Here is a 23,570-nt window from a genome sequence, read left to right as displayed (position 1 = left end):
CTCCTCCACCTCCAGTGCAGTCACATGTGCGTCATGTGACTTCCTGTTCTTGCTTCTAATCACAAAGTAATGTAGCTCAGCAGAGCATCGGGACTGGTTGCCCGGCATCTGCTATGAGCACACTGCTGCAGATGAAAATGGACTCCGAAAATGACAGAGAATCCCTATCTGAATGCGCCCCTGATGGTAAGGGGTATGGGACATCTTGCGGGTGATACAAACTGTGTCTTTTGTGATAAGGGAAGGAGGTGGAGCCGTGCAACGCTGCAGTCCGTCCAATACTGTCATCCTGCGGGGAGGAGCTGGGAGGAAAGGGAACAGGGGAGGACCCGGAAACGTGTCAGACTAAACCGAGGAGCTTCTCATGCTGCCGGCACCACTGCTGGCTGTCATACAGAGTGACAGGCATAGGCTGCGGCAGCAACACTTGAAAGTGCACATTACCAAGCTGTAGTAGCAGAGCAGGGAGAGCGCCTCTTGTGTCCGGCGCCTACCTGCTTTACAGACTTCGCTGAGCGGTTAGCGCCGGCTCTGAGAGGGATATTTGCCGGCTGGCATCTAGAATTAATACAATGTCCATTTCTGCAAGAAGAGTATTATGGACTCGGCAGTGGACAGGTGATGCTGATTCTAAAAGGCACATGGAGGTTTTGCCTTATAAGGGTGAGGAATTGTTTGTGGATGGTCTCTCGGACCTCGTATCCACAGCAACAGCTGGGAAGTCGACTTTTTTATAACTCAGATTCCCCCACAGCCGAAGAAAGCACCGTATTATCAGGTACAGTCCTTTCGGCCTCAGAAAGGCAAGCGGGTCAGAGGAGCATCCTTTCTGCCGAGAGGCATGAGTATTATTAATGGCTGTCTAGCGTTCTCTGCAGCCTGCTGTCTTCCTGATGGTACTTGTAATTGCTTAATAAAAGTTTATTTGAATTAAGTCCTGGAGTGCCGCTTCATTGTGGTTTTATATATATATATATATATATATATATATACTAGGTGCTTCATCGCGCCCTACAGGCGCTCTTCACACAGTCGGAAGGGGCTACGCCCCCTTAACCCCTGCACGCCTTTCTGGGGTTCAATATATGTCAATATATGGAGTATTACCTGCATTCCTAGTTTTGTTAGTGTTTGAATATTGCACAATGAAAGGGTGTCCGATGGTGAATGGGGCGTAGTCCCTTGCAACAGGAAGGGGTTTGGGGAGTGGGGACCGCGGATGGGGGCGGGGGTATGAAGGCGCTGTGGGTGGGGTAGGAGCAGGGGTGTCGCAGGTGGGGGATGGCAGCTGCAGGGCTGTTGCGGATGGAGGAGGGGTTCCGAAGGCGCTGCAGATGGGGAAGGGGTGGGTGCGGGTGTGCAGTGGATGGGGGAGGTGTCCAGGGGGCGCGGTGGGTGGGGGAGGGGTGGATGCGGGGGTAACGTGGGTGGGGGAGTGGCGGGTGCGGTGCTGTTGCGAATGGTGTAGGCAATGCGGATTGGGAAGGGCCTGCTGCGTGGGTGGGGTAGGGGATCCAAAGGTGCAGCGGGCGGGGGAGAGCCAGATGCGGGGTGTGGCGGATGGGGGAGGGGGTCCGGAGGTGATGTAGGTGGTGGAGGGGTGGGTGGCATAGGGGGTCTGGAGGCGCCGCGGGTGGGTACCGGGGGAGAGGGCCGGGGGGCGTTGTGTGTGGGGGAGGGGCAGGTGGGGGAGGGGCAGATGCTGGGCTGGATGGGGGAGGGGTTTCAGAGGTACTGCGGGTGGGAAAGGGTGTGGCGGGTGGGTAGGAGGTGTGGAGGCGTTGCGGGTGGGAGAGGGAGGGGTGCAGTGAATGAGGTTAGGGGTCTGGAGGAGGCAGGGTCCATGTGTGTGGAGGTGTGGGGTTCGTAGGCGCTGTGGGTGGGGGTGCCAAGGGTGGTGGAGGGACAGGTGTGTGGATTTGCAGTGGATGGGGGAGGGGGTCTGGAGGTGCTGCAGGTGGTGGAGGGGTGTGTGCGCGGGTGGGATAGGGGGTGGGTGCAGCGGATGGTGGAGGTGGTCCGGGAGTGTGGGAGAGGCGAGTGAGGGGCTGTTGCGGATGAGGGAGGGGTTCCGGAGGCGCTGCAGGGTGGAAGGGTGCAGGTGTTGCGGGTGAGGTAGGGGGCCTGGAGGCGCTGCGGGTGGGGGTGCGGTGGATGGGGAGGGGCTGCAGGTGGTGGAGGAGCGGGTGGTGTAGGAGGTCCGGAGGTGCAGTGGGTGGTGGAGGGGTGGGTGCTGAGGGTGGGGTAGTGGGTCCGAAGGTGTTGCGGTTGCTGGAGAGGAGGGGGTGTAGGGGATGGGTCAGTGGGTGCAGCGGATGGGGGAGGGGTGAGTGCGGGGGTTCAGCGGATGGGGATGGGGTCAGGGGATGCGGGAGGGGTGGGGGTGCTGTGGGTGGGGGAGGCGGGTGAGGGGCTGTTGCAGATGGGGGAGGGGTTCCGGAGGCGCTACTGGTGGAGAAGGGTGCAGGTGTTGCGGGTGAGGTAGGGGGCCTGGAGGCGCTGCAGGTGGGGGAGGGAGGGGGGGGGGTGAGGGTGCGGTGGATCGGGAGGGGCTGTAGGTGGTGGAGGAGCAGGTGGAGTAGTTGGTGGTGGGGTGAGTGCTGCGGGTGGGGTAGTGGGACCGAAGGTGTTGCGGTTGCTGGGGGTGCAGGGGATGGGTCCGGGGGTGCAGCGGATGGGGGGAGGGGCTGCTGCAGATGGGGGAGGGGTTTGGAAGACACTGCGGGTGGGGTAGGGGGTCCGAAGGCGCAGTGGGTGGGGGTGACACGGGTGGTGGAGGGGCAGGTGCGGGGGTTTGCGGGGGATGGGGAGGGGTCCAGGGGCGATGCAGGTGGTGGAGGGGCAGATATCAGTGCACATAGTCTCTGTGGTAGTTAGTGAGGGTTGGTGATGGTGTAAGAGGGGTGAAGGCCAGTACACAGACAGGCAGTTAGAGAGCAGGATGAGGGTGACAGGGCATAGTGACGGGGAGTACTTAGCAGATATAGGGGTGGGCTACAGGTGTGATGTCACAGTGTGTGTACCTTTGCTCTCATGTGTGAGGTATGTGTGAGGTAAGGATGTGCGGGTCATGGTGGCCACTAACCTCCTGGCTGCTGCTGTGAGATGGTGACTGCAGAGGGAGGGAGCTCAGACCCAGCAGCAATGGGTCGTGGTCAGCATTCCTTCCTGGCCCCGTTCCGCCGCACACTGTCTGCCCCGTCTGACGGGCGTCATTCCTCCATCCTGCCTGGCAGCGTCAGCTGCTGTGATCGCGGAGCATAGGTAAGCGTCCAGAGCCCTGTGGGCGGGCAGGCATGGTGTTTCCCTGGAGAGGTGCGGCGCGTGTCCTTAGGCTGCAGACGGAGGGAGCTCCGGCCCAGCAGCAATGTTGATTAGTGCGTGTCCCGTCCTGGCGCTGTCCCGCTGCACATGCTCCGCACCGCTTGCCGCTGAGCATGGCAGCCCTTGTCTGTATGCTGCAGATGCTGATCTAGCGGTGCCTGAGCTAGCGCCCTCTCCCTGGGGCAGGTATGGTGTGTAGGTGGGAGAGGAGCTGCGGGCGGCGACTCGCTGCCTGCAAGTACCCTCCATATCAGCGCTGTTCCCCTCCCTGCAGATAGTGTCAGTGGCCGTGGTGTACTTTTGCTACTGGTGGCCAGGGCCGTTGCTAGGGTGTTCGGCGCCCCCCTGCAAACTATGAATTTTGCGCCCTCCCATATTCCTTTGTTGTGCATCGGGAAAAGTGGTGTGGTCTCACAACTAAGGGGCATGGCCACACAATAGTACCCCCATTTAAAATTACGCCACAATGTAGCACAATCTTATTCATCTTATACGTAATGCCCCACCCGTAGTAGTAGCGTCCTTATACGTAATGCCCCACCCGTACTAGTAGCGTCCATATACGTAATGCACCCCCAATAGTAGTAGTGTCCTTATACATAATGCCCCCCCAGTAGTAGTAGCAGTTATATGTAATGGTCCCCAACAGTAATAGTAGCATCCTTATACATAATGCCCCTCAAGTAGTAGTAGCATCCTTATACATAATGCCCCCCCAGTAGTAGTAGCGTCCTTATACATAATGCCCCCCCAGTAGTAGTAGCAGTTATATGTAATGCCCCACAACAGTAATAGTAGCATCCTTATACGTAATGCCCCACCCGTAGTAGTAGCGTCCTTTTACGTAATGCCCCCCAGTAGTAGTAGCAGTTATATGTAATGCCCCCCAACAGTAATAGTAGCGTCCTTATACGTAATGCCACCCCTGTAGTAGTACCGTCCTTATACATAATGCCCCCCCAGTAGTAGTAGCATCCTTACATGTAATGCCCTCCCAGTAGTAGTAGCGTCCTTATACATAATGCCCCCCAGAAGTAATAGAGTCCTTATACATAATGCCCCCCCAGTAGTAGCGTCCTTATATGTAATGCCCCCCAGTATTAGTAGCCTCCTTATACGTAATGCCCCCCTATAGTAGTAGCGTCCTTGTACGTAATGCCCCCCCATAGTAGTAGCGTCCTTATACGTAATGCTCCCCTATAGTAGTAGCGTCCTTATACGTAATGCCCCCCCTATAGTAGTAGCGTCCTTATACGTATTGCCCCCCCTATAGTAGTAGCATCCTTATACGTAATGCCCCCCTATAGTAGTAGCGTCCTTATACGTAATGCCCCCCCTATATTAGTAGTGTCCTTGCATGTAATGGCCCCCCCAGCAGTGGCGTCCATAAAGTGCGCACACACAGACATACCTCACACACACGCAATTCACACATATATACAAACACACACACCCCACCATATATACACACACACACACACATACACACACACACACACCCACTATATACACACACGCACACCCCCCCCCACTATATATATATATATATATATATATATATATACACACACACACACACACACACACACACACACACACACACACACACACACACACACACACACACATTTCTCTCTCACCGTCCACTTACCAAGTCTGGCTGGCCGTCACTGCAATGCTGATTCCACCACTGTTCAGCTGTCTGGTCCCGTGTAGCCCCTCTATCCTGTGTAGCTCCTCCCCCTCGTGACGCCGTAGCTCCGCTCCCTTTTCAGGACCCGCACTGCACAGCACACAGCCCGCTGTCACAGGTGATTGGGGGTGGGGGGGGGGAAGGACAGGCACAGCAGCCGGCAGCCTCACCTCCTATACTGTAAGGTAGGGTCTTGCACCTGACTGCTGCTGGCACTGGGTATGGGGTTGCTCCCTGCAGCAGATGCAGTTGACTCCGCCCAGCTCTGTGACTCCGCCCAGCATTATGGGCACAGAGTCACAGACTAAGGCAAATATATAGGATATATATATATATATATATATATATATATATATATATATATATATATATATATATAATACACACACAGACATACTAGTTTCACCTCAGTCCCCACCCCCGTGATTGGCTCCACCCAGTTCTGGAAACCCCCCCCATGCAAATCCTGCGTTTGCCACTGGGTCCCATGCAACTATTAACAGCTCTTTCCATCTTTGCAACATTGGGTCTGCCCAATTATGTTTATCTGCTCAGTGCTGAACCATTTGCTTTTAACAAAGTCAGATATCCTCTAACCTAGGCGCAGATTTAACAACCAGTGATATTCTTGTTATCCCTCGTTACAAATGATAAATGGTTCTCCAGCCAGTCAACTCCTAACTAATTTTTCAAACACACGATAGGAGGCGATTGGCTGGAGCACCATTTATCATTTCTAACGAGTGATAACAAGAACAGGGCCGTAACTAGGCGGGGGGGGGGGGCTAAGGGGGCATGTGCCCCGGGTGCAGGAATTGAGGGGGATGCCATGGAGTTACAGAGGAACAGGGTTTTTCTTTTTACCAGCAGTGCTGTCCTGCTCCAGTGAGACAGCAGACTGCTCCCGGGGCAATGTCTCTGACCTACCTGTCTGCCCACAGTTGGCTCTGACGCTGTGCGGATGAGCTCAAGTACCTAGGATTTTTCCTATGCTGGCTACTGTCTTAAACTCTCTTTGCCATGCAGTGCTGCGACTAGCATGCAGTGAACTGTGCAAGCTATAGAGGTGAGCTGTTGGTGCTGTGTTTTTCAGCAGGGTATGATCCATGCTGCCTGGCCAGCACCAACCGATAACAAGCTGCCGCCTACACACCATTGAGAAGACACGCTGTAGTGTAGTGATGTAGTTCAGTATGTAGGGGATGTTGTATGAGTGATGTAATGCAGTGGATATGGGAATGTAGTGCAGTGATAAAGTGCAATGTATGGAGACACACAGGGGGGCATGTAGTGGAACATGCTGCTGGGGGGGCATGTAATGCTTAGGGCATTTGGGGCACATAGGGGAATATTGTCCAATAGTATCCCCTTTTTTTACATTTTTTTTATTATATAATTATTTTAGTCTCAGTGTTTGCATGTTTTTTTTTTTTTTGTTTTTTTTTAGGGTGGGGGGTGGTGGCAAATTACGGCCTTGCCCCGGGTGATGAAAATCCTAGTTTCGGCCCTGACAAGAATATCATTTGTTGTTAAATCTGCCCCCTAGTACTGTAAGCTAAGGGTCTCTTCCAAGCCCCTCATACTTGCCCGTATGGGGCAGCCAGAATGTTGGCATGTATGATGGGGAGTTTACGGACCGTCCCTTCTTTTGCTTTGAGAGTAGAAAATAGGGATTTAGGAGAAAATAAATAAATCTCTTTTGTTTTAAAAATAGTGATAGATTTTATACTATAGTACAATAGAAATACACCACTGTATCAGACTCAAGTAGTGCAAAACAGTAACACATATCCAAGTACAGGAGTAATACAGACACAATGAAAATAATCTTTAAAAAAAAAATATATATATCTCCTATATATTTGCCCAAGTCTGTGATTCTGTGCCTGGCCGTAACGCTGGGCGGAGTCACAGCGGTGGGTGGAGTTACAGAGCCCGCCCACCACATGTGCAGCAAGTCTCTGCTCCTGCTGCCTGTCCATGTCACCCCCCTCCCAGCAACTCTGACTCCCCGGCCACGGCGCCGGCCGAACAATAACAGCAGCTGCTGCTGCCCCCGGCATACACATTAGGAGGGACGGGTGGCGCAGGAGAAGGCTCTCATACCCCTCCCTGCCCCGCGTACACACACCCGCCACCTCCTCCACACACATCTAGCTGTCAGGAGCCGAGTGCTGCAGTGACGTCATCTCCTGCCGCACTCTCCTCCTGTCACACAGCCGGCACACACACTCCAGAGAGAAAAGACCCGCGAGGCCACGCCCCTTTTACTCTAGGCCATGCCCCCATTTCGCCATGCGAGGGGGGGGGAAATGTCATAGTACAGACTGCTCTCCCACACCTGGTGACGCCTCTGGATACTGGACTATTTCACAGCCTGCAGCAGCCGCCCACATCTACCACAGCCCCAACGGTGAGTCCCTCCGTCCATCCTAGCCCACTGTATCTATGTCTGGTCACCACTTTACACAAGTCCACCCCCTCCACTACTTCCCCCCCCCCCCCCCTTTCTTCATCAGCTTCCTCACTGGGGACCCTCCCTACCGCCCCGCGTCTCTCTATCCCCTCCCTACCGCCCCGCGTCTCTCTATCCCCTCCCTACCGCCCCGCGTCTCTCTATCCCCTCCCTACCGCCCCGCGTCTCTCTATCCCCTCCCTACCGCCCGCGTCTCTCTATCCCCTCCCAACTGCCCCGTGTCTCTCTATCCCCCTCCCAACCGCCCTGCGTCTCTCTGTACCCTCCCTACCGCCCGCGTCTCTCTATCCCCTCCCTACCGCCTCTCTATCCCCTCCCAACCGCCCGCCTCTCTATCCCCTCCCAACCGCCCGCATCTCTGTCCCCTCCCTACCGCCCCACGTCTCCCTGTCCCCTCCCTACCGCCCGCGTCTCTCTATCCCCTCCCTACCGCCCCGCCTCTCTATCCCCCTCCCTACCGCCCCGCCTCTCTCTATCCCCCTCCCTACCGCCCCGCCTCTCTCTATCCCCCTCCCTACCGCCCCGCCTCTCTCTATCCCCCTCCCTACCGCCCCGCCTCTCTCTATCCCCCTCCCTACCGCCCCGCCTCTCTCTATCCCCTCCCTACCGCCCCGCCTCTCTCTATCCCCTCCCTACCGCCCCGCCTCTCTCTATCCCCTCCTACCGCCCTGCATCTCTCTATCCCCTTCCTACCTCCCCGCATCTCTGTATCCCCTTCCTACCTCCCCGCATCTCTGTATCCCCTCTCTACCGCCCCGCATCTCTCTATCCCCTCCCTACCGCTCTGCGTCTCTGTATCCCCTCCCTACCGCCCTGCGTCTCTGTATCCCCTCCCTACCGCCCTGCGTCTCTGTATCCCCTCCCTACAGCCCTGCGTCTCTGTATCCCCTCCCTACCGCCCTGCGTCTCTCTATCCCCTCCCTACCGCCCTGCGTCTCTCTATCCCCTCCCTACCGCTCTGCGTCTCTCTATCCCCTCCCTACCGCTCTGCGTCTCTGTATCCCCTCCCTACCGCTCTGCGTCTCTGTATCCCCTCCCTACCGCCCTGCGTCTCTCTATCCCCTCCCTACCGCTCTGCGTCTCTCTATCCCCTCCCTACCGCCCTGCGTCTCTCTATCCCCTCCCTACCGCCCTGCGTCTCTGTATCCCCTCCCTACTGCTCTGCGTCTCTCTATCCCCTCCCTACCGCTCTGCGTCTCTCTATCCCCTCCCTACCGCTCTGCGTCTCTCTATCCCCTCCCTACCGCTCTGCGTCTCTCTATCCCCTCCCTACCGCTCTGCGTCTCTCTATCCCCTCCCTACCGCTCTGCGTCTCTCTATCCCCTCCCTACCGCTCTGCGTCTCTCTATCCCCTCCCTACCGCTCTGCGTCTCTCTATCCCCTCCCTTCCGCTCTGCGTCTCTCTATCCCCTCCCTACCGCTCTGCGTCTCTGTATCCCCTCCCTACCGCTCTGCGTCTCTGTATCCCCTTCCTACCTCCCCGCGTCTCTGTATCCCCTCTCTACCGCCCTGCATCTCTCTATCCCCTCCCTACCGCCCCGCGTCTCTCTATCTCCTCCCTACCGCCCCGCGTCTCTCTATCCTCTCCCTACCACCCTGCGTCCCATACAGGGTCCATACCACTGGCTCCTTGATACCTCCCTGACAAACCCTCACCAGGAGGACAGGAGCCATAACCCCCTGCGGTGCCCCCCGTAGTTACCGGTATTTCGGTGATGCTCCGCTCTGCTGCCTCCTCCCTATCCCTCACTCAGCAAGCGCAGGGCGCAAGCACAGCACCAAGCACATGGCCGTATACAATCACATAGTTATAGGTCCCACACCACCCCTCCACCCGCAGCATCTACATACTCCGTGCCTCATCCGCGGTCCCCCCCGCACCCGCTACATTCTGTACATCGTGCCCTGCAGGCGCTGTTCACGCCGTCGCAAGGGGCTATGCCCCCTTCACCATCGGAAGCCCTTTCATCGTGCAATATTTAACCAGTAACAAACCTAGGAATGCAGGTAATACTCATACAAATATTGATCCCCAGCAAGGCGTGCAGGGGTTAAGGGGGCGTAGCCCCTTTCGACGGTGTGAAGAGCGCCCGTAGGGCGCGATGAAGCGCCTAGTGTGTGTGTGTATGTATATGTATGTATGTATGTATGTATGTATGTATATACATATATATATACTAGGTGCTTCATCGCGCCCTACGGGCGCTCTTCACACCGTCGCAAGGGGCTACGCCCCCTTAACCCTTGCATGCCTTTCTGAGGTTTAATATTTGTATTATATGGAGTATTACCTGCATTCCTTTGTTAGTGGTTAAATATTGCACAATGAAAGGGCGTGCGATGGTGAAGGAGGCGCAGCCCCTTGCGACGGCGTGAACAGCACCTGCAGGGCACGATGTACAGAATGTAGCGGGTGCGGGGGAGACTGCGGATGGTGTCTGTAGATGCTGCGGGTGGAGGGGAGGCAGAAGTGGGGGTGGGGCCCGGATGGGGAAGGTTCGGGAGGTGCTGCGCGTGGGGGAGGGGCAGAGGAGTGGGGGATGCAGATGGGGGAGGGGTCCGGAGGCACTGAAGGTGGGGGGAGGGGCGGGGCTGCCACGGGTGGGAGAGGGGCAGGTGTGGGGATGTTGTGGATGGATGAAGGGTTCCGAAGGTGCTGTGGGATGGGAAGGGACGGGAGTGCCGGGGGTGGGGTAGGGGACCGCAGGCACCATGGGTAGGGTAGGGGCAGGTACAGGTGTTGCGGCGGATGGGAAAGGAGGTCCGGAGGTGCTGCAGGTGGTGGAGGGAGACATATAAGGGGGGTGAATGGTGGAAGGGACCTGGAGGTGCTGTGGGTGGAGGAGTGGGAGCCACGGGTGGTGTAGGGGGGCTGGAGGCACAGCATGTGGGGGAGGGGTGGAGTGCCGCATGTGGTGGAGGGGAAGGTGTGGAGGTGTGGTGCATTGAGGAGAGGTCTGGAGGTGCTGCGGGTACTGTATATGCCATAAAAGGTAGTTGGAGGGTATGCAGTAACAGGGCCAGGACAGGGGTGACAGGGTCAGTACAGGGTTGACGGGGCCAGGACAGTGGTGACAGGGTCAGAACAGGGGTGACGGGGCCAGGACAGGGGTGACGGGGCCAGGACAGAAATGATAGGGACAGGATAAGGGTGACAGGGCCAGGATAAGGGTGAAAGGGCCAGGATAAGGGTGGCAGGGCAAGGCCAGGGGTGACAGGGACATGACAGAACACAGGGCACGGGAGAGATTGGTAATAGGGACAAAACAGTGGTGACAGACAGATGTGTCTTACCGGAGTCACTGCTGCTGGCTGCTGCTGTTCCACTCCAACCTGTTGGGATCTGCTGCTGCTGCTGGAGACTTGGCATGGCTGACTCTCTCAGGCTGGATTCCTGCTTCCTCTGCCCATCCGCCTCCCTCCCCCCCTCCTCAGTCACACACCGCAGACCTCGCGCAGCTGCCGGGCACTGTGGTAAGGTGAGACTGGAAATGAGCCCCCAGGAGATGCTGCGGCTGGAGGGAGGAGGAGGTCATAGCATGCACGTGGCGCGGACCTCACGGCTTTCGGGCACTGTGGTAAGGGAAGACTGGGAGTGACTGGTTAGCTCCCAGGAGACGCTGCGGCTGGAGGGAAGAGTGGGTCAGAGCCTGCAAGCAGCTCGGATTTCTGCAGCGCTACCCGCCAGCTAAAGTGTGTGAAGGAGCTGGGTGCACCTCACTGCGGGTGGCAGTGCTGCAGCTAGCGGTGGGGTTGCCGGGGCTGGAGATAACAGAGGCAGTACGGAACCTGCACAGCGGCAGGTGCCCCACTAAACTGCAGCTAAGAAGCGTGGAGTGTGCCAGAAAGTGACGCTCCTCCGCACCAAAGAGACCATGCTGAGTATGCCGATGTGGGGGGTCAAGCACACAGTGAGCCGGTGCCCGTCTGTCTGTATGACATACCCCTCACACACCCCCATACCTCCCAAATGTCCCGATTTTCGCGGGACAGTCCCATTTTTTGGGGTCTGTCCCGCTGTCCCACCCGCGGGTCGCAGTGTCCGGCGGTGGGGGGGGCAGTTGGAAAGCTCCTGTACTCGCTGTTCTGCTTAGCAGAGCAGCGGTGAATAGTGGAGACAGAGGGAGAGGGGGCATCAGGGGGTCCGGATTAATGGGGGGTTCCAGCAGCAGAGTCGGATTAAGGTGGGGGCAGGGGATACGTACCGTTGGCCCCACAGTTTTAGGGGGCCCCCCGGCTGGAGTAGCTCTGTTCCAGCTCAGAAGCTCCCCCCCCCGTCCTGCCAGCAACAGCGGCAGCATTGTGCTACAGTCAGCACACGCTGCTGCGTATTGGCAGGTCTGTGGTGTTGCAGGGAGGCAGCAGCCTCCCTGCTTTCTTCTCCCTGTGCGGGTGTGTAGGGGGGAGCGACCACCCCCTCTGGATTTACCCCTAGCTGAGGGGCCAAAATCCCATCAAAAAAATAAAAATCGAAATTTGCATAAGGGGGCGTGGCCGCGCGGGCCGCGATTAGGCCACGCCCCCAACCCACAGCTGGCACAGCAATGAGATAGGGCTCCCCTGTCACAAGTGCCCTGGGACCCCCGGACTCATAATGAGCCCCTGGGAGCATGCCAGCAGCTCACAGAGCGCTGGGCATGCCCCCTCACTGACGAAAACGGGGCCCTCCCGTGAAGCCACGCCCCTTTTCGCCTAGTGTGTGTCCCTCCTTCTGCCTGAAGAAAGCTCCTGCAGAAAGCTGGGAGGTGTGCAGCCCTGTCTGTGCCATGCCCAATGCCCATGCTATCTGCTTCTGCTCCTAGTCTCCTGTAGATTTGGCCAGATCTCTGTGACTCATTTGACTAACTCCGCCCACTGTTGTGACTCCGCTCAGCGTTAGCAAATGAATCACAAGGTCACAGAATAGGGCTATTATATAGGAGATATACACACACACACACACACACACCAAGTAGACATAGTGGGCAAGTAACATTGATTTTATTTTGAAAGAAAATTACAATCAAGCTTTCGTAAATTGTTTCCAAGAGATAGAAACATGTAATCAACTCAAAGGGGCATATTCATTATCCTTTAATTTTCATAATTTATTCAAATTCAAATCCTCATTCATCATAGCTATTACAAAGGAGATATGACTAATATCAGCTTTGTTACAGTCTGCTTTGATCATTTCTACACTCCCCATACTATAGTATGATGAATGTATCAATTTCTACATTCTCAAACTCCGGAAAAAAACTCAGTCTGCTCCCCCTGGCTTACAATCAGTTTTCCTGTGAGTCTGGGGCTAGGCAGATGTCACAGCAGTGGTGGTGGGGACAGACAGGCAATGTGCATCAGGCATAATGTGCGTCTCGGCCTTTTGGCTAAGATCAAGTGTAGTACCTGCTGGAGGGAAACACTTGGTGGAGTACCTGTTCTTACACTAGGAGCGTGAGAGGTTCCTAGATGTGGAATGGAGAAACACCTTGTGGAGTACCATGCCGGGGTATGGCAAGGCGTCTGGTCGAGAGTGGAGAAAAACTGGGCTTACTATCTGCTACCTTCTTAGGGGTTGAAATAGGACCCCTTACGTAGAGCGGGAACGGCCTGGTCTAGTATCAGCTCTCGAACTGGGGGTTGACCCTGGCACAGAGTGGGTATGAAGCTTGCTCTGGCTGAGAGGTCAGGAGCTGCACCCACTTTCCTTTGCCCTGGCTATGTAATGGATAATTTTTTTATCCCCCCCCCCATAGGCCTTCTGGCTGGGGCTTTATTTATTTATTTATTTATTTCCCAAACACTGTACAGAGTATAAAATATTTAATAAGAATACACATTAAATACAATGCAACAACCTCCCGGGGGTGTAAAACAATTATTAAAACATCAAATCTAAAACAAATCTACTCCAAATCTACTCCAACCCGGGTCACGGGTACCACCCTGTGGGCATGCCACTGTGAGTCACACAGTTGGAAATTATTCTGCAGCTGCACCTTCAAGTGTGTACATATTGCTTTTTGTGTAATCCTGAGACTCTTGTGTCAACAGTGGCTATTTTTCATGTTTGCAACCTGTATTCTAACCAAATATCAGGTGTTTTGATCTATCACATTGCTGCACAACATTATTGTGATGTTTTAATAATTGTTTTTACACCCCCGGGAGGTTGTTGCATTGTATTTAATGTGTATTCTTATTAAATATTTTATACTATATGATTGTTAAGCGCCACTTGGTTTTTTTTGGTACTTTTGTGGATTAAGGGATTGGCAATCCCCTTATACAAGAGGCGGCTGACGATCATATTGCAGTCTCACTCACCTAAGCGCTTACTGCATTTTCTGACTGTACAGAGTATACATTATTTTGGAAGCAGCTATGTATTCTGTGCTTGTTTAACATCATTATACCATGATCCCGGTCCTTGAAATTACATGCACAGTGTGACAATCCCCCTCCCCCCCCCCCCCCCCTGTCCTCTGCTGCCATGGCTGCCCGCAGTGCTTGGCTGCGGAGATTACAGCCGCACCCTACCCCTGCTGCACTAGCTGCCGTGTAAATGGCAGCTTGTGCTGAGATTTGGAAGCTGTTCGCCATCTCAGGATGCTATTCCAGAGTTTAATTACTGTCACAATTTCTACGCCTCCTGGGGAGTGCAGAAATTGTGACATTAAAGTGATAGTAAATCCCCTGGTCTTTAACAAACATTTTTTGTAATAACTGAAGCAACATCGTTTATATGTGTGACAATGGGGTCTATGAACTAAGCTTTGGAGAGACATAAAAGTGGACAGAGATAAAGAACAGCCAATCAGCTCCTGTCATTGTTTCAAAGACAGCCTGTAACAGGGCAGCTAAGAGCTGATTGGCTGGTACTTTATCTCTCTCCAAGGCTCACTGTACTACATAGACCCCAATGTCACTTCCTGATCCATCTTCCCGGCTGCCCACACTCCCCGATGGTCTCCAGATCTGGGGTGGAGAGAGCTATTTACTTTTTATTTATATAGCCCCCAGTGATGAGGAGAATGAGTGGGGCTATTTCTCTACAGCTTTACGGTATATGGAGAGAGAGAACCCCACTCATCCTCCGCAGGAATGGGGATAAGTACATCATTAGAGTGAGGGGGCTTTGGGACTGTCTTTATGTAATATGTCATTTTATTCTTTAATATGACTTTATGCATTGTATATAAACGCAGCTTCCAGTATAAATAGTACAAAAGACGTCTTGCTGACAGTAATGGCCAACAGAAAGGGGGGAAGGGGGGGGGGGGGGGGGGGGGGGGGGGTGGGAGGTGCTTTTTCCCACCTGGTATTCCCCCAGCACACTGACTAACACCTGCAACAATACTTTAACCTATCTGGATATATCTGGGTACCAGGGTGGAAAATGCGCTGCCCTTTCTGTTTGTATACTGATAGGTATCTCCAGAGTGACTGAGCTGCTACCACTGTGTTTGTTTGAAAGTAATGGCCACCATTCTCTTATAAATCAAAGGATATATGAAAATGACTTCCATGTTTGCACCCAGATCAGCTCTATTGCCTCATTAGTCGCAGAGGTATTTGGCTCATATATACATAATAATATCTCTCCTTATGATCTATAACCCTGCGTTCTGTAAGATGCTGAAAGGTTTATGAATTCGGAGTAACTAAAAGAAGTGATGATAAAACATGATGAAATCATTCTTTATTAAGTATCTAATGTCTCCCTCTCTGCAGCGTTACACGTATGTACTGTACATGTATTATTATCTATGTTCCAGGTGACGCGGTCAGACCCGTTGTGACATTTACTCCTCACTGGAAGATCATATATGAAGGTGATACAGTGACTATGTCATGTGACGTGGAAGCTGCTACACAATATATCTACTACCTCTGGTATAAGAACTCTGAGTATATAGGGAAGTATTTCCAGAACTATACAATCACATCTGCAGAGGAGACGGACGGCGGGGATTATAGGTGCAGGGCCGTTGGTGGTGGTGATTACAGTCTCCCTGCCAGGCTGCACGTTATCTCTGAGGGTGAGTTATGTTTCTCTAATATCAGCAGAATAGAGACTTATATTTAGGGTGTGATATAGAAGATCTACAGTGTCTAGTTACACACTCATTAGATCAACCCCATATGGAGGATCAGTATGATTTCCCGATGGACGGGATGTCAGCGTTCAGTATACTGAGAGCAGCACCCCATCCATCAAAATCCCAACAGCCCCCCAATAAGCCCCCTAACCCTCATCTTTCCTCTACCCTAACCCTCCCGGCTGGTGCCTAACCCTAACCCTCCCTTACCTGCTGCCTAAACCTAACCCTCCCCGGTAGCTTCCTAATCCTAGACTCTCCCTCTATGCTTTAGCCAATTGATGTTATAATAATAATGGCGGCGACTTAAATGCCCCAACTTAAAATGGTGGCGACTGACGCGCCCCAACTTCTATAATATGAGGTGACTAAAACGCCTCATCCGGCCAAAAGCATAACCTGCATTGAGAAGGCAACACACCCCTCACTATGACATAGCGTGACCATTTCCTATAGAAAATGCCCATCATTCCCCTGTACGGGCAGAACTCACTAGCCGTCTTTGGAAAGGGTAGGTGCCCCTCAAAGACCACTTATGCCTCATGTGGCCGCTGGTCAAAAGCGCCTTACCGCCCACCCGAATGAGAATAAAAATTGAAAGCCAAGTATGAGTCAAATCATAGAGCAGCAAAATGAAAAAAAAATGGGGGGGGGGCGGCGGGCTTTCCAGGCACTCAAAAGGAAGTGCCGCTGATGTCACTACCTATAAATACCCCCCTATTGTTACCTCCCCCGACTACCCTGATAGGCTCAACTAAACACAACCAAAAACCCTCAAGGGAGAGCTAATCTACCTAGCAACAGCTCACTTTTCTTTAACTCATCATAATCCAAAGACTCCTTATATGGTTTTGTGCCTAAACAGCCCTCATTTCTTTTCTATGTGTTATATGTAGGTTCTGCAGAGAGACCTTTTGTGACTGTTAATCCTAACTGGAGGAAGATATTTGTTGGGGAAAGAGTGACTATAACGTGTGACACCGGATCCACAGCACGAGGAAACCAGCGATACTATTGGTATAAATACAAGGTTATATTATATGAAGAGAAACAACGTGACATAACAATTACATCTGCAGCACTGGAGCACAGTGGGGAGTATCGGTGCAGAGCTGGATCCGGGGATGTAAGTTTCCCTGTCAGACTGGAGGTTTCATCTGGTGAGTTTCTACATTTGCAAAAGGGGAAAGAGAAGGGGAAAGGAGTTTGTGTATACAGGCACATCGAAGCCCCATAGCATTCTGGCAACCTCTGATTTCCTCTGCAGACCCCTTTCATGTATATTGAGAATGCAGAGCTTTGTCCAGACACTTTTGGGATTGGGTAAAAACCGGAATGGTCTGGACCCCGAAATGCCGGACCGGACCTTGTAGTGCTTATCCCCATCCGGGGGGGATCTGTATGGGGGGAAGGGTGTCTCCAGTGAGACACGGAGGGACAGATTACAGCCTCCCTGTATGAGCTGGACTATTCCGGTTATTACACCACCCCCGGACCATTCGGGAAGGCTGTAATCTCTCCCTCCCCACCTCTGTGTTGACAGCTGTCAGCAACATCTCTCTGGATAGGACACCCCATGGACATGCACTACAAGCAGAGTTTGTTGCAGGGAGCTGGCCCGGACCGTTCTGGTTTTTGGGTGTGGTATGGAAGGTAGATAGTAACTAGGTCGACATGGTCTAGGTTGACACGAGTTCTTTATGGGGGTTTTGTGTCGTTTTCTTTGTAGAGTGACGGGGAACCCCAGTTAGTGCACCGTGTCCCCTCGCTTTGCTCGCTTCCCTCGCCATGCATGGGCAAGGTGCCTCGCTCCTCTACCGCTGCGCTCGGCACAGGTTACCGTTCCCAATCGTAGTCCACGTGGATTGTTAAGTATGAAAAGGTTCAAGAAAAGAAAAAAAATCGTGAAAAACTCATATCGACCTTTTGATCTGTCGACCTAGTTACTGTCGACCTAGAGACTGGATACCCCGGTTTTTATCCAATCCCTAAACCTTCTCAGACTATCTGAAAACCTAGCACACATTAGAGAAATGGTAAAACAGGTATTAAATATAATTCAGAATGACTGTGACAGCCTGTAAATACACGGGTTAGTATGGTGTAATGAGGACATGTTTCAGAAGATATTAGGGCAAGAGTTTATATGTTAATCCCTGTGAAATAACATTTATACAGCATGTGCAGTTATTATTGTATATTTCTCTAACGTCCTAGTGGATACTGGGGACTCCGTCAGGACCATGGGGAATAGCGGCTCCGCAGGAGACAGGGCACAAAAAAGCAAGCTTTTTAGGATCACATGGTGTGTACTGGCTCCTCCCCCTATGACCCTCCTCCAAGCCTCAGTTAGGTTTTTGTGCCCGTCCGAGCAGGGTGAAATCTAGGTGGCTCTCCTAAAGAGCTGCTTAGAAAAGTTTTTTAGGTTTTTATTTTCAGTGAGTCCTGCTGGCAACAGGCTCACTGCATCGAGGGACTTAGGGGAGAGATTTTCAACTCACCTGCGTGCAGGATGGATTGGAGTCTTAGGCTACTGGACATAGCTTCAGAGGGAGTCGGAACACAGGTCAGCCTGGGGTTCGTCCCGGAGCCGCGCCGCCGATCCCCCTTACAGATGCTGAAGATCGAGGGTCCGGAAACAGGCGGCAGAAGGCTCTTCAGTCTTCCTGAAGGTAGCGCACAGCACTGCAGCTGTGCGCCATTGTTGCTACACACTTCACACTGACCAGTCACGGAGGGTGCAGGGCGCTGCTGGGGGCGCCCTGGGCAGCAATGTTTAATACCTTTAATGGCATAGAATACATCACATATAGCCATTAAGGCTATATGTATGTATTTAACCCAGGCCAGATATCTCAGAACCCGGGAGAAAAGCCAGCCGAAAAAGGGGCGGAGCTTATTCTCCTCAGCACACGGCGCCATTTTCCTGCTCAGCTCCGCTGTGAGGAAGGCTCCCAGGACTCTCCCCTGCACTGCACTACAGAAACAGGGTAACAAAGAGAGGGGGGGGGGCATAAATTGGCGATATTTATATATATTTAAGCGCATATAACAAAACAACACCTTTTAGGGTTGTTATATATTTTTATAGCGCTTTTGGTGTGTGCTGGCAAACTCCCCCTCTGTCTCCCCAAAGGGCTAAAGGGGTCCTGTCTTCGATAAGAGCATTCCCTGTGTGTCTGCTGTGTGTCGGTACGTGTGTGTCGACATGTATGAGGACGATGTTGGTGTGGAGGCAGAGCAATTGCCGGTATTGGTGATGTCACCCCCTAGGGAGTCGACACCGGAATGGATGGCTGTAATTATGGAATTACGTGATAATGTTAGTACATTACAAAAGTCAGTGGACGAAATGAGACGGCCAGAGAACCAGTTAGTATCTGCTCAGGCGTCTCAGACACCGTCAGGGGCTGTAAAACGTCCCTTACCTCAGTCAGTCGACACAGGTACCGACACAGATGAATCTAGTGTCGACGGTGAAGAAACAAACGTATTTTCCAATAGGGCCACACGTTATATGATCACGGCAATGAAGGAGGCTTTACAAATCTCTGATACTGCAGGTACCTCAAAGAGGGGTATTATGTGGGGTGTGAAAAAACTACCTGTAGCTTTTCCAGAATCAGAGGAATTGAATGACGTGTGTGATGAAGCGTGGGTTAACCCAGATAGAAAACTGCTAATTTCTAAGAAGTTATTGGCATTATACCCTTTCCCGCCAGAGGTTAGGGCGCGCTGGGAAACACCCCCTAGGGTGGATAAAGCGCTCACACGTTTATCAAAACAAGTGGCGTTGCCGTCTCCTGATACGGCCGCCCTCAAGGATCCAGCAGATAGAAGGCTGGAAACTACCCTGAAGAGTATATACACACATACTGGTGTTATACTGCGACCAGCAATAGCCTCAGCCTGGATGTGCAGTGCTGGGGTAGTGTGGTTGGATTCTCTGACTGAAAATATTGATACCCTGGATAGGGACAGTATTTTATTGACTCTAGAGCAATTAAAGGATGCATTTCTTTATATGCGGGATGCTCAGAGGGATATTTGCACTCTGGCATCGAGAGTAAGTGCGATGTCCATATCTGCCAGAAGAAGTTTATGGACGCGACAGTGGTCAGGTGATGCGGATTCCAAAAGGCATATGGAAGTATTGCCATATAAAGGAGAGGAATTATTTGGGGTCGGTCTATCGGATCTGGTGGCCACGGCAACTGCCGGCAAATCCACCTTTTTACCTCAGACTCCTTCCCAACAGAAAAAGACACCGTCTTTTCAGCCGCAGTCCTTTCGCTCCTATAAAAACAAGCGGGCAAAAGGACAGTCATATCTGCCCCGAGGCAGAGGAAAGGGTAAGAGAGGGCAGCAAGCAGCCCCTGCCCAGGAACAGAAGCCCGCCCCGGGTTCTGCAAAGCCCTCAGCATGACGCTGGGGCTTTACAAGCGGACTCAGGAGCGGTGGGGGGTCGACTAAAGATTTTCAGCACTCAGTGGGCTCGCTCACAGGTGGACCCGTGGATTCTGCAGGTGGTATCTCAGGGTTACAGGTTGGAATTCGAAAAGTCTCCCCCTCGCCGGTTCCTAAAGTCTGCTTTACCAACGTCTCCCTCAGAAAGGGCGACGGTATTGGAAGCCATTCACAAGCTGTATTCTCAGCAGGTGATAGTCAAGGTACCCCTCCTACAACAGGGAACGGGGTATTATTCCACACTATTTGTGGTACCGAAGCCGGACGGTTCGGTAAGACCTATTCTAAATCTGAAATCCTTGAACCTGTACATACAGAAATTCAAGTTCAAGATGGAGTCACTAAGAGCAGTGATAGCGAATCTGGAAGAAGGGGACTTCATGGTGTCCCTGGACATAAAAGATGCTTATCTACATGTCCCAATTTACCCCTCACACCAAGGGTATCTCAGGTTCGTGATACAAAACTGTCATTATCAGTTTCAAACGCTGCCGTTTGGTTTGTCCACGGCACCTCGGGTCTTTACCAAGGTAATGGCCGAAATGATGGTTCTTCTACGAAGAAAAGGCGTATTAATTATCCCTTACTTGGACGATCTCCTGATAAGGGCAAAGTCCAGAGAACAGCTGGAAGTCGGAGTAGCACTAACCCAAGTAGTGCTTCAACAACACGGGTGGATTCTGAATCTTCCAAAATCTCAATTGACCCCGACGACACGTCTGCTGTTCCTGGGAATGATTCTGGACACTGTTCAGAAAAAGGTGTTTCTCCCGGAGGAGAAAGCAAGGGAGTTATCCGATCTTGTCAGGAACCTCCTAAAACCAGGAAATGTGTCAGTACATCAATGCACAAGAGTCCTGGGAAAGATGGTGGCTTCTTACGAAGCAATTCCATTCGGCAGATTCCACGCACGAATATTTCAGTGGGATCTGCTGGACAAATGGTCCGGATCGCATCTGCACATGCATCAGCGGATAACACTGTCACCAAGAACAAGGGTGTCTCTTCTGTGGTGGTTGCAGAGTGCCCATCTGTTAGAGGGCCGCAGATTCGGCATACAGGACTGGGATCCTAGTGACTACGGATGCAAACCTACGAGGCTGGCAGTCACACAGGGAAGAAACTTCCAGGGAGTATGGTCAAACCTGGAGATGTCTCTTCACATAAATATACTGGAGCTAAGAGCGATCTACAATGCTCTAAGCCTGGCAAAACCGCTGCTTCAGGGTCAGCCGGTGTTGATCCAGTCGGACAACATCACGGCAGTCGCCCACGTAAACAGACAAGGCGGCACGAGAAGCAGAAGAGCAATGACAGAAGCTGCAAGGATTCTTCGCTGGGCGGAAAATCATGTCATAGCACTGTCAGCAGTGTTCATCCCGGGAGTGGACAACTGGGAAGCAGACTTCCTCAGCAGACACGACCTTCACCCGGGAGAGTGGGGACTTCATCCAGAAGTTTTCCACATGATTGTGAACCGTTGGGAAAGACCAAAGGTGGACATGATGGCGTCTCGCCTCAACAAGAAACTGGACAGATATTGCGCCAGGTCAAGAGACCCTCAGGCAATAGCTGTGGACGCTCTGGTAACACCGTGGGTGTACCAGTCAGTGTATGTGTTCCCTTCTCTGCCTCTCATACCAAAGGTACTGAGAATTATACGAAAAAGGGGAGTAAGAACAATACTAGTGGCTCCGGATTGGCCAAGAAGAACTTGGTACCCGGAACTTCAAGAGATGCTCACGGAAGATCCGTGGCCTCTACCTCTAAGAAGGGATCTGCTTCAGCAGGGACCTTGTATGTTCCAAGACTTACCGCGACTGCGTTTGACGGCATGGCGGTTGAACGCCGGATTCTAAAAGAAAAGGGCATTCCAGAGGAAGTTATTCCTACCTTGATTAAAGCTAGGAAGGAAGTGACCGCACAACATTATCACCGCATTTGGAGAAAATATGTTGCGTGGTGTGAAGCCAAGAAGGCTCCAACGGAAGAATTTCAATTGGGTCGATTCCTACATTTCCTGCAGGCAGGATTGTCTATGGGCCTCAAATTGGGGTCTATTAAGGTTCAAATTTCGGCCTTATCAATCTTCTTCCAGAAAGAATTGGCTTCAGTGCCTGAAGTACAAACTTTTGTCAAAGGTGTACTACATATACAGCCCCCGATTGTGCCTCCAGTGGCACCGTGGGATCTAAACGTAGTTTTGGATTTGCTCAAATCTCATTGGTTTGAGCCTCTCACATCGGTAGATTTGAAGTATCTTACATGGAAAGTAACCATGCTACTGGCCCTGGCTTCAGCCAGGAGAGTATCAGAGTTGGCGGCTTTATCGTACAAAAGCCCATATCTGATTTTCCATTCGGACAGGGCAGAACTGCGGACACGTCCTCATTTTCTCCCTAAGGTGGTTTCGGCTTTTCACTTGAACCAGCCTATTGTGGTGCCTGCGGCTACTAGCGACTTGGAGGACTCCAAGTTACTGGACGTTGTCAGAGCATTGAAAATATATATTTCAAGGAGTCAGAAAATCTGACTCGTTGTTTATCTTGTATGCACCCAACAAGATGGGTGCTCCTGCGTCTAAGCAGACGATTGCTCGTTGGATCTGTAGCACAATCCAACTTGCACATTCTGTGGCAGGCCTGCCACAGCCTAAAACTGTAAAAGCCCACTCCACAAGGAAGGTGGGCTCATCTTGGGCGGCTGCCCGAGGGGTCTCGGCATTACAACTTTGCCGAGCAGCTACGTGGTCAGGGGAGAACACGTTTGTAAAATTTTACAAATTTGATACTCTGGCTAAAGAGGACCTGGAGTTCTCTCATTCGGTGCTGCAGAGTCATCCGCACTCTCCCGCCCGTTTGGGAGCTTTGGTATAATCCCCATGGTCCTGACGGAGTCCCCAGTATCCACTAGGACGTTAGAGAAAATAAGAATTTACTTACCGATAATTCTATTTCTCATAGTCCGTAGTGGATACTGGGCGCCCATCCCAAGTGCGGATTGTCTGCATTACTTGTACATAGTTATTGTTACAAAAATTCGGGTTATTATTGTTGTGAGCCATCTTTTTTTAGAGGCTACTTCGTTGTTATCATACTGTTAACTGGGTTCAGATCACAAGTTGTACGGTGTGATTGGTGTGGCTGGTATGAGTCTTACCCGGGATTCAAGATCCTTCCTTATTGTGTACGCTCGTCCGGGCACAGTACCTAACTGAGGCTTGGAGGAGGGTCATAGGGGGAGGAGCCAGTACACACCATGTGATCCTAAAAAGCTTGCTTTTTTGTGCCCTGTCTCCTGCGGAGCCGCTATTCCCCATGGTCCTGACGGAGTCCCCAGTATCCACTACGGACTATGAGAAATAGAATTATCGGTAAGTAAATTCTTATTATCATCAGCAGAAAATAGCTAGCTATTTAATAATAATAATAATAATTTCATTTATATAGCGCTCTTTCTCCAATAGGGCTCAAGGCGCTTAACAGATCCATAGTATGATATAGTACAGAAAATAATGAACAGTAGT

The 23,570-nt window shown here is 52.2% G+C and overlaps 1 protein-coding gene across 6 annotated transcripts in view; it reads left to right on the top strand.

Annotated features, from left to right (window-relative positions):
• LOC134980276 (Fc receptor-like protein 4) overlaps nucleotides 1–23,570 on the top strand; it is an 82,540-nt gene that overhangs the window by 20,060 nt on the left and 38,910 nt on the right. For 3 of the 6 annotated variants that reach the window (XM_063947024.1, XM_063947023.1, XM_063947019.1), the window contains exons 1-3: nucleotides 72–186; nucleotides 15,254–15,517; nucleotides 16,474–16,737. In XM_063947024.1, coding sequence (XP_063803094.1) covers nucleotides 114–186; nucleotides 15,254–15,517; nucleotides 16,474–16,737 — 601 coding nt within the window. In that variant the 5' untranslated portion in view covers nucleotides 72–113. Of the gene's footprint in view, nucleotides 1–71; nucleotides 187–15,253; nucleotides 15,518–16,473; nucleotides 16,738–23,570 lie in introns of those variants that run through there. The other 3 variants (XM_063947022.1, XM_063947020.1, XM_063947021.1) reach the window with 1 other exon arrangement.

This window comes from Pseudophryne corroboree, chromosome 12, assembly GCF_028390025.1.
Source record: "Pseudophryne corroboree isolate aPseCor3 chromosome 12, aPseCor3.hap2, whole genome shotgun sequence".
Classification (NCBI taxonomy): domain Eukaryota; kingdom Metazoa; phylum Chordata; class Amphibia; order Anura; family Myobatrachidae; genus Pseudophryne; species Pseudophryne corroboree.
The sequence above is the reverse complement of the archived record's forward strand: the minus strand, read 5'-3'. Positions and strand labels throughout refer to the sequence as shown.